We start from the raw sequence: 10,385 nt of genomic DNA on the forward strand, positions 1-10,385 counted from the left end.
GCAAATGCCCGCATTACTAACTCAGATCAAATACTGTTAAATTGTGCATTAGTTTCTTGTTCCTTGGGTGTAATGTTGAAATCAAAGGCAGATTTTTATCCCCAGAATGAGGATACTGAAATACATTCTCTGTTGCTTTTACAGCAAGTGTTGTCACACAAACCTGTTGCTCTGCTTTATTTGCTGTGGAGTGGACAGGAGTCCCGGAAAGATGAGAACGTGACCAGGTGAGGAGAGCGGATCTCTAAATGTGCTCTGGGTGGTTCTGCAGGCACGTGATGAAATCCTGGATCGACTGACCCTCGTAGCAGATCTTGTAGATGGTTGTAAATAATGGAAACCTAAAAGAAGTGCATAGCAATGGAAATAATTTTTAAAGTTTATAGAAACATTTCCATTCCATTTATAGTGGGGAAAAAAAAATATTTCTTTTTTTGTATGCTACATTAAAAGAAAAGTGGAAAACTTCTCTTTCTTTTTACAATATAATTTTAACTTGGAGGTACCTTTGCTGGAAAACTATAAATCACCAGTATAAAAACAAAGTATTAGGAATGAAATTAGGGCACTTAAGAGGAGCTAGGGGCAGTTTTGGGGGGTGACAGCAGAGAAGAGCTGTTTTGGAGCTTCAATTCCTATCCAATGTTTTAACTTACTGGAAAAAGTCTTGAATTGCATATCCCCTTTTTCCTCCTGTGTGCAAAATGCATATATTATTTATATCCATTACTGAGATCTAGAAGACTAAAAAGAATGAAAATGTCTAATAATTTTCTCTTCCTGGCTTAAAGGGTTGTTTTCCTTTTGCAAGCTATCTTAGTCATTATGTGGTAAAAAATGAGTCCACTGAAAGACTTGGAGCTGAGTGTGTAAGTATGTGCAATTACAGAGATACTTATTAGATCAAGTTTTGATTTAAAGTTCACGTCCTGTCAAAATGAGCTTTTCTTTTCTCTCATTTTTGAAAGATAATACCACTCAAATCTTCTAGATTTGTTACAATTTTAATAGGATTTTTTTTAAGTATTCATTTATCAGTGTTTGACCTCCAAGTATAGCTAACGTATGAGAGGGAATGGGATGGAGGGAAGTTTAGCTCGTCTATTGTGCAAGCTGAGACGAAGGTTTCAAATTATAAATAATCTTACATTACCCCAAAGAACTAGAAGTACTTTTTATCTCAGCATTATATGTTGCACTAAAGCATTGATATCGGCACGTTACCTTTTCAATGCGAATAAAGCCTTTTGCTTAGGAGTATACTCCCAAATTTTATACTGAGAGAACCTAGTTAACCCTTGCACTGAGAGCAGTATTGCTGCAAGCTGTAACGGTGACACACCGAGAACAAGAAACCCCTTGACCCTTGAAAAGGGTCCCTGCCACGAAACCCTTGATCATGTTTGCAAGCTGACGCTGTATGGCCTTCAATCTTACTTAGGACAGGGATGTCTGGGTAGCTCCTTTGGATTATTATTTCTTTTGTTTCCTATATTTCTGTGGCTTGTTTCTTCTAACGCTGTTTAGCCTTCATCCTATTCTACTGACCACGGCGATGAGGAGTCAGGCTAAGCTGAACTCTAATGGTGGCCCAAGATACAGAAAAGAGTTGTTGCAGAAATGAACACGATAATTAAACACAAGTACTGTTAAGGAGGTTATGAATCACTCATCATTTGTTATTGATTCAGTTGGTTTTTTTAAATCAAAGCACTTACTTATCGAGCATATTTTTCTGTTTCAGAATCTTGTAGACCTCGGCCGAGGTCTGAGGACCTTGCAGCTTTTGTCCGTTCAGCATCTCATTCTCCAGTTCCTCAATGGACTAGAAGAGAGGAGACTGATTACTTGGATCAGAGGGGATGCTGCTGTGATACCAGCAGTTATCAAGAAGGTAAACAGCTAATGATGCCTTTGTAAAACACAGAAGGATTTCTTCATGCGTTAGGGTAAAATATTTCAAAATCCTCCTTACTTTTCCTGTGCGAGCAAAGGCTTCTGCTACTTTCCTGTTGCGTCCCCCGTAGCAGGTAGTGATTAGATCAGCGACCCCGCAGCTTTCCAGAAAAGTGGCTATTGATACCGGTCCCCTGCAGAACATCTTGGCAAAGGCCACCATTTCCATAAGGCCCAAGCGTATAACTGCTGCCTTTGTGTTATCGCCGAAATCCAGTCCATCGCAGAACCCGGCTCCCACTGCTACGATGTTCTAAAAACAGTTTAGTGCAAAATATAGAGGGAAGGAAACGGTCAGGCAAGACGTGCGGTTCAAGAAAATTCTACAAAACTGTCTTCACCCCGTTCACCAGAAGAAGGTCTCAACTTCCCATGGCCATGAGTTTGTGTTACGAAGAAGGTAGACAGCTAATTACTGCTGACGAAAAGTAGCTGGGCTTCTAGAAGATTATTACAGAGTATCTTCTGTTATTCCCATCGGCAAAAATCAAAGTAACTTGTTTAATATAGTAATATTGCAATTACGTAGCATGTCTGCAGTTAATGTTTGTTTTTTCTGCTAGTTCCAAGTTGGGACTCACTGACATTTCTGGTTTAATCTGTTTTAAAATATCCCACACGGAGTCACGCCTTTCCAGGTTTTCTCTGTGGGTCTCTAATTCAAATGGACATGGGTTCTATGCACTGATGCTGCAGTAGATCAAATTTTGGTTTTCCCTGAAAAAATGGTCAGTAGAATTGCCCTTTTCTACAGCTCTAAACAAATCTCTCAGGATCCTAAACATCTTCACAACTCCTCACCATTGTCCTGCACCCGTCCCTTCTCATCTCCCAATTCCCAGACCCTAAGTAAGTCCCTAAATAAGTGTATATGAGCAATATGTCACCTAGTGCTGCTGTTGAAGTGTTTGCTCCAGATATGTATGTGCCCCAGTGCAGATTCTTTTTTTTTAAAGCAAAGGCAATGCCAAAACAATGATTTTAAGAGCAGCAAAGATATCCTGCAACACAGAAACAACCTCTCTCCCCTCTGTGCCTGCCCCCAGTTCCAATCGGTGTCAGGAAAGCAAAATCTAGGGGCACTTGGTTTTGTATGTAAAGAAATTTTTCTTCTTGTATGTAAGGTTAAACAGGACCAATTCTTTCCTAGCCAGTAATCCCCGCTCCCGCAAGGAAAGGTGACTTGTTGAAGTACAAATGATTAAATGTATAAAAAAGTATGACGGATCACAGGCTGGAGTCGCTTTCAGCACATTTAAAAGCAATCTCCAAATCTCACTCAAGGGGCCTCTCATTGGAAACTTGGTGATTTTTGGTATTGCTCTGACCCGGTCTGGGATCTCGATGTGGGCATTGCTGGATGCCACACAGACGTGCTGCCAACACAGAGCATCGCTTCAGACACAAACTTTCTAGCAGGTTACACCTGGAACCGTGGAAATAAATTATTAGTGGGAGCTACTATATGTAGTAAGAGTCTTTGTTCCATGTGCTTACCATATGCAGACAAGAAAATACAGTGGACTAAATTCTGCCCTCAGAAGCAGAGGTGCCTCTGGTTAAATAAAGGTAAAAGTACAGCTGTTTATAACTGCTGGCAAAGCATTTCAATTTTTAAGTAAATTTTCCCTTTTTAACAGATCGGAAAATTGGCACACGAACATCTTGTATGTGCTCACTCATTGTTCAGTGGCAGGACTCATATTAGATGCTGTGGCTTACGGAAGACTTGCGTGAGGGTAGAATTTGGCCCTAATAAAAACATTTTGGTTTGAAACCACTCACTTTTAAGGCTCCACAAATCTCCACTGTATCAGAGTCAAGCACTACGGTAATCCTGAAATTGGGGGTCTGCATTAATTCTTTAAAGATCTCCCCTTGGTTTTCATTTTTGCACCCTGTGGGAAGGAAGGATGAAAGTTAGAGCATTTTTGCAATGCAGAGTACACACAATTAACTGAAACCTGAAATAAGGTCCCAGGGACCACTTTACTGGGATCACAAAACCTAACTGGGTGTTGCTAAACAAGAGGTTTGTGTGACAGCAGTACCGGCTGCTGCAAGCCAGTGTTAACTGCATGCAAGTGCCATGCATTGACCAGGCATCACTTAATAACACTTTAAAGAGCTTAAAAGTAAAGAGCCCCTCACGCAGCTTTCTGCCTGAGAAAGCTTGTATAACCACAAACTCTGCAAAAGATAATATTTACAAATTGCTTTGTAGAGCACAACAGTACGATTGTTGCTTTGAAAACGTAAACTGGTGTAATTTCTAAGTATTATTATGGGGCACAAATGATTAATGCCCAATTAGTTCCCAGTTACAGGGAGATCCACAGACAGTGAAGCTGAAGGTTGGCACTGCTGGAACGTTTTTGTGACCAATTCTACATTATCATGTCATTACAGTGCTCGCCCTAAGTATTGAGAGGAAGGGTGGAGAGCCCTCAGCAGCAAAGGGGATGAGGCTTGCTTTTACCCAGAGGGTCCTTGGCCAGCTGGGCAAAGACTTCTGAATGGAGTTTCTCTTCATTTTCGTATGAGGCAGCTTGGTTTCCTTGAGGGAGAGCTCAGTGGTGAGGAGCTGTAGTGTTTTCCAGCTATTGCTCCTGGAGGGGTTCTGGGCACTCGGTGCTTTTGAGTATTAAAGAGCCTGGGCAATGGCACGCCGGTAGCTGTGGAGTTTCTGCCCCGTCTCGCGAGAAACTTTGGGTTTGCTTCTCGTCCTTCACAATAATTGATGTTGGGGGACACCCAGTGCCTTTGAGGTGGCTGTTTCTGTGCTGTGTGGCTTTCCACGAGGACAAAAGCAAGGGGCAAAGCTCTCTGCACAGTCATCATCACAGCATGGCTTAAAACTGGGCCAGCAGAAGTTAAACTCCCCTCAAGAAAATGAATATTGCTCAACTCTCCTAATCGTGTCTAGTCCTATTTGTGCCTTGTTGCTCTGTCAGCAACAAATGCCCAGCTGATATGATTTTCACTGTTACTCTAACATTTGCAAGGCAAAGGAACATTAGTGCAACAGTAATTTAGTTTTCTGTCTTCCCTAGCTATGGAAGTAACTTGAATTTCTGCTGACTTTAAAAATCAATGGGATTTAAAAACTACTGGATGAACTTTCCATGTCAGGTCAGACGTAGTTCTGGGAGGATCTGAGGCTATGTCTTGGCAAGCAGTCTGAGTGAGATGGAGGAACTGAATGTTACTGGGGGATTTTTTTGTTCTTTGGGTTTAGTTTGTTTGGGTTTTTTTTCCCCAACAAAGAAATTTGAAGATGGAGAAATACACCTCGGGGAGTGTGAGCACATATGAGCTTCTGATTACACTTCTCTAGAATGTATAGTGTATCAGCCGCCAATGTACTCAGCATTGAGCTGTACAGACATAAAAGGTGGCTCTTTGCCAGCCCCTACAGGAACAGGATTAAGCTGTAATTTTTTAATGGATGAAATCACCTCTCAGCACCGAAACCCGCTGTCGGTTTGGATCTAATCCTGCCAGCACCAACCTCCCTGGAAATCACGCTGCCTCCCTGAATGAGCTCCGCGGGCACCGCACCCACCGCACCGCTCGGGAGCCACGGGGGACCCGTCGCATCCCCCCGCTAGCTCCAGAGGTATCTTGTTGCCCAGCCACAGGCGAAGTTAAGCCACAGCTAGCGGCTCTCTTTTGCTCTTTGCAATAGTTACCAATGGTGGTTTCACAGAACTTCTCATCAGCTACTTCTTTGGCTATGTTGGCCCCCATAAGCACACTGATTTCTATCTTCAGTTTCTCTCGAATGAGGTCAGAGATGAGCTTCAGGCCATCAGGACCATCATCGATCCCCTGAATAAGAGACGATAGTCAAAGCCAAGTTATTAGAATAGGAAAATGACAGCAATAGAGCACTGGTAAAGCAGAAGGTGACCTATTGCCTGCAGCGCTCTGGTTTTAATTGGAAGGATTTGAGTCTTATAGTCACTAGCATTAGCTATTAATACAAATGCTCTGGGTTTGTACTTTGGTAACTGCAAATTCAAGGCAAGTTTGGGGAGAAGGTAGCAACAGTTGAGGTAACCCTGCAAGAGGCCTCGCAGCCGCCGCCGCTGCTGTCCCGAGACTTTCTTTGACGCTCTATTTTTCCTTTGTGTTAAATTCCTGTAGTACAGAACCAGGCTTTTAAATTAAGCCTACAAGCAGTGGCTTTTTTGCAAGACCTAAGTATCAATCTGAATGCTTCATTAGTTTTAAAGAGTATACTGAACTGTCTTGGGTTTTTTTAAGCTAAAGAAAGAAGTAAATTTGCAGGAATTGCCTTCTTCCACCCTCGTTTGTGTACTGCTGCTTGTGAGATAATTTCTATAGGGGGAGAAAAAACGGAGGGAGGAAGAGCTGGTATTGGTATTGCAGTCTAAATACTCAAAATACATTTTTTTCATTACAATTTTAAATTGGTTATTTCCTGTAATACAGTCAAAAGAAGCAGCAGTACACTATATTCCCATGCTTTGCCTCTGGCTTTGAGTTTGCGATTCTCTTAAAATATTAATTCCTTTTAATTATGATAATCTGGTACCTCTAACCTTAAAAAGAGATTCCTCAGTTCACGCCAGCTTGAAATTGCTCCAGTTCTACAAAATCATGAGCATTATTGTGCCGTTTTAATGCTGCCAAGAACAGCTTTAGCACATACTTGGAAGAGGCACTTTGACCCAGCGCTCTTTCCAGTTAAGAGTTAATCGAGGCTGTAGTCTGATGAGTATTTTTTCTGGCAGCAGCACCAGCTTACGTAGCCCTCTCTCTGCCCATTTCACCTCCGTGCTGGTCCAAGTGGGAACCGATCCAGGCTAAAGACAGCTGGCAAAGATGGTTACTCTTCGCCCGGCTGGGCTGCCCCATCCTCTCTTCTCCATGGCCGTGTGAGCAGCAGAAGGGCTGGTAGAGGCTGCGTGAGTTTTAACTCTTGCAGGAATAAATGCTTCTGTTTATGCAGAGCGTGCAGCTGCCCTACCCTTAAATTGACGGTATTTATTTACCCCATACAGACTGAGTCTTGTGGAGATGACAACTTACCTTGATCAGTGAAATCCCGATTGTCCCGGGTTTTATCTGGCCTGCGATCTGCTCGCAGATTCGTCCAACAAATTGATGTGGCAGAACAAACACTAAAATGTCTGCCCTGTTTGTTGCTTCGACCACGTCCGGTACAGCCACCTGGGACAAGAGTGACAACTGAAATAAGTCCCAGGTAAGAATCCTCAACACCTTGCAAGACACCAGCGTGCCAAAGCCATTGCAGATGCATTATGAATAATTTTAACTGGCGCTGTTGCGTAGCTGCCAGGTCTTCATGCGAGCAACTGCAGCTCTTTTCTGAAATACCCAAAGCAGCCGAACTTTTTTAGGTTTGGATTTTCTTTTAAATTTTATTTTTAACTTGCCTCCCATCCCAGCCCTGTGTGGATAATCTGGGGAAGATGATATACTTGCTAAACTTCCACCATCCTGAGAAGCCCCTTTGCTGGTTCAGCGTCTTCAGGTGGTTCCTGAAGATACTGAGCAAAACCATAGGGTTCTTCTGGAATGAGGGATAGCACTGGAGAGCACAGGAGCAAACTGGGGTTGTGAGACAGAGCCTCTTCTGGCAGTCTTTAGTTTCCATAGGTCACCAGCTGAGACTTACTCAGGAACTAACTATGTCAAAAGGCAGAGATTATCATCATCTTGGGGGATTTAAACATTGTCTTTGTTTTAAATATGTAGTAACTTGACCAATAGATAGAAAACCTGTACTACATGCTTAATAACTAGCAAGCTGTACCTTCCCCCAAACACTAGCATTACTCAGAACAACAGTTCAAGCCAGGCTACCGAGGCAACAGCAGGTGAGTGTGAGCCTGCTAGCACAAGCAGTTTGCAGCCGGAGAAAACATCGCCCTGGGATGCAGCCTTGGAGCTCGCAGCCTTGGAGCAAGCGGGGTTCCCAGCGGGAGAACCAGAACTGCTGCCAGCAAGGCTGCTTCTCCAGGCAAACAGCAAAGTGGGAGCGGGGCAGAGGCTAGCTCCAAAATGTCGCAGAGCAATGCAAGGAAAAAATTAGGTTGTTTTGTTGTTTTTTTTTTTCTCTGTCGGAGGTGAAGATGTGAGGGTCCCTCCAGGCTTTAGGGCAACCAACTGATTTCTGCTGGTAAAGCCTCAGACTTTGCTATAGACAGGGTGAGGCTGATCTCAAGTGATGATGACAAGCCTGTTGCTCTTCTAGAGGGTTGTAAAAATAACAGTGACAAGTCAGTTGTAACCCAGGAGAACTGCGTGCCAAGTTCAAACCACAGGAGTGCAAATATGCAATCACAGCACTAACTGGAGTACTAAATATCACCACTCTCCGAGCAAGGAGACCCGTCACGTGCAGTGTCTTAACTTCCTTTTACAACTGCAACTGTTCCAGAAACACGGCGCTACTTTCTTTAATTCACAAAATAGTGGCATTTGGCAAAATATTGAACAGCTAAAATCCCTCACCTTGTTTGCTTCTGTAGCAGTAAATTAGCTAAGCTGATTAATTTGAGATGCGTAATTTGGTATTTTAAATGTTCATGAAAATTAAATACTTTATATTTTTGGTGGAATTTTATTAATTATAGCAGTGTGTTGCTATCCCGAAATCCCCTGTGAGCCAATAGCTCATTATTCATCTCCTTGTAAGCCCCAGCTGTTAGCTGTGCTGTTGATTTCATTTTTTTTAGGAGAAGGGAGAGCAGTAGCTTTCCCTTTTCTCCCAGAAGACGCTGTGGGTTTGAAATCTCTCAGCCCTGTGTAGACAAATCTCTGCCTGCCATTCCTAGAGTTACACTGATTTCTGCCGGAGAGGAGGACGGTGCGTTACCGGCACCCGACACCATTGGGCGGCTGAAGTTGCGTTTGACATATGAGACAAGCAGAAGTCACGAAGCAAGTTATATTCCAGTGAGTTCTCTGCCAATATTGGAGTGAGTTAGGTGGCAAACCAGAATGAAGCAGTGAATTACTTCCTAGTTTTAATTTTGCCAGATCTTGCCTCCCTTATAAAAAATAATATTTCAGTGACTTTTTTTTTTTTTTAACAACTTACCACATTTTTGGGTATCTTGTGTCCAGGCAGATATTTAACATTTTCATGTTCCTGGTTGATTATCTCTGAGAGTTTTCTTCCATTGATGATCTCTTCAAATACCCACATCTTGACAGTAGGATCAAATCGGTTTGACTTCTGGACATTTTTTCCAATGATTCTTGCTATGGCTGATCCCCTTTAAAAAGAAAAAAGATTAAATACTTAATAAAAAACAAATAGTTTTATTGTGAATTGTAAACACAAATTACGTTAAACATAATAACTCATAAAAGGCTTGTGCTATAAAGCTGTTCAGGTGCTTGCTACATTTATGAGAAAGCTTTACCCCCTACCCTCCATCAAAACCCCTCAGTTTAAAAACACAGAAAGTAGAACCTGAGAAAACATAACTATAACTGTCATATCAAAGATTATAGAGTGGGAGTGTGGTGTACCATCAACAGCAGTAAAAATACAGTATCTGGGATTAATATCTCTCTTGGTCCTCAAATAAATTATTTTTTTCTGAAAACCATCAAACGTAAAATAATCCAGGTGGTAAAGCAGTGCTGAATGACTGTGTGCATCTCATCTAAAATAGATGCATGCCACTTTCCTATCAATAACCAAACAGTTGCAGTAAAGATTTTATGTAAGAGCTAAATCCTCAGGAACTGTTATTTTCTTAAAAACAAACAAACAATATAAATATTGGAAGTATTGCTTATTGCTCTTTAAATTACATGGGGAGGATGGATGATTATTTTTACGCCTCTGTTTCCTCTTTCGATTTTAATGCTACTTTGATGTTTCAAGTATTGGCCATTTTACTAACACAACTGGAAGAGGAGCTCCAGTTGCAACTGGAGCTCTTGTAACACACCTGCAATGAGGAGCATGAACAGGATTTAGCTGTGATATGCTTTCTGGAACTGATAAAGGTCTCGAGTATGTCCAAGACGAAGTCCAGGTAGGTCTAGGCTGTCAATGGTTCAAAGGAAAACCATGTTGTGACTGGCTCTCCTTGGCTCAACCATGTTATTGATATAACAGGTTTGCACAAGGCTGAATTTCTCAATAAGTAATAAAGGGCTTAATCTTAATCTTTAATGAGAAAGAAGTCCTACTGAGATCAGGTTTCACTTTGCTCAGTGTTGACTATATGCTATATCCTGAGCTGTTGTAATGCATTTTTTGTTTGTTTCATTTGGGGTTTTTTGCTTGTTTGGGTTTTTTTGTTTTTTTTTTTTTTTTTAAAGGGATGATCGGTTTTGGCCCTTTAAAATATTTAGGGAAATGTTTTAGGGGGTGAACCTTTGCCCTAAGAGTTCTGCTTTTTTGAAAAAAAGGC

At 41.9% G+C, this 10,385-nt stretch overlaps 1 protein-coding gene across 1 annotated transcript; it reads right to left on the reverse strand.

Moving 5' to 3' along the window:
- Positions 1-244: 244 nt before the first annotated feature.
- On the reverse strand, positions 245-9,225 carry LOC104617259 (glycerol-3-phosphate dehydrogenase [NAD(+)], cytoplasmic-like). Its single transcript, XM_010282523.1, has 7 exons — positions 9,053-9,225; positions 7,015-7,155; positions 5,649-5,787; positions 3,742-3,854; positions 1,976-2,209; positions 1,719-1,825; positions 245-341 (listed from the first exon to the last, which is right to left on the reverse strand). Exons 1-7 carry the CDS (start codon positions 9,158-9,160, stop codon positions 245-247), a joined length of 939 nt encoding a protein of 312 aa, XP_010280825.1. The 5' UTR covers positions 9,161-9,225.
- Between the last annotated feature and the right edge of the window lie 1,160 nt (positions 9,226-10,385).

The sequence above is a fragment of the Phaethon lepturus genome, unplaced genomic scaffold (genome assembly GCF_000687285.1).
Source record: "Phaethon lepturus isolate BGI_N335 unplaced genomic scaffold, ASM68728v1 scaffold34142, whole genome shotgun sequence".
In the NCBI taxonomy this organism is placed as follows: domain Eukaryota; kingdom Metazoa; phylum Chordata; class Aves; order Phaethontiformes; family Phaethontidae; genus Phaethon; species Phaethon lepturus.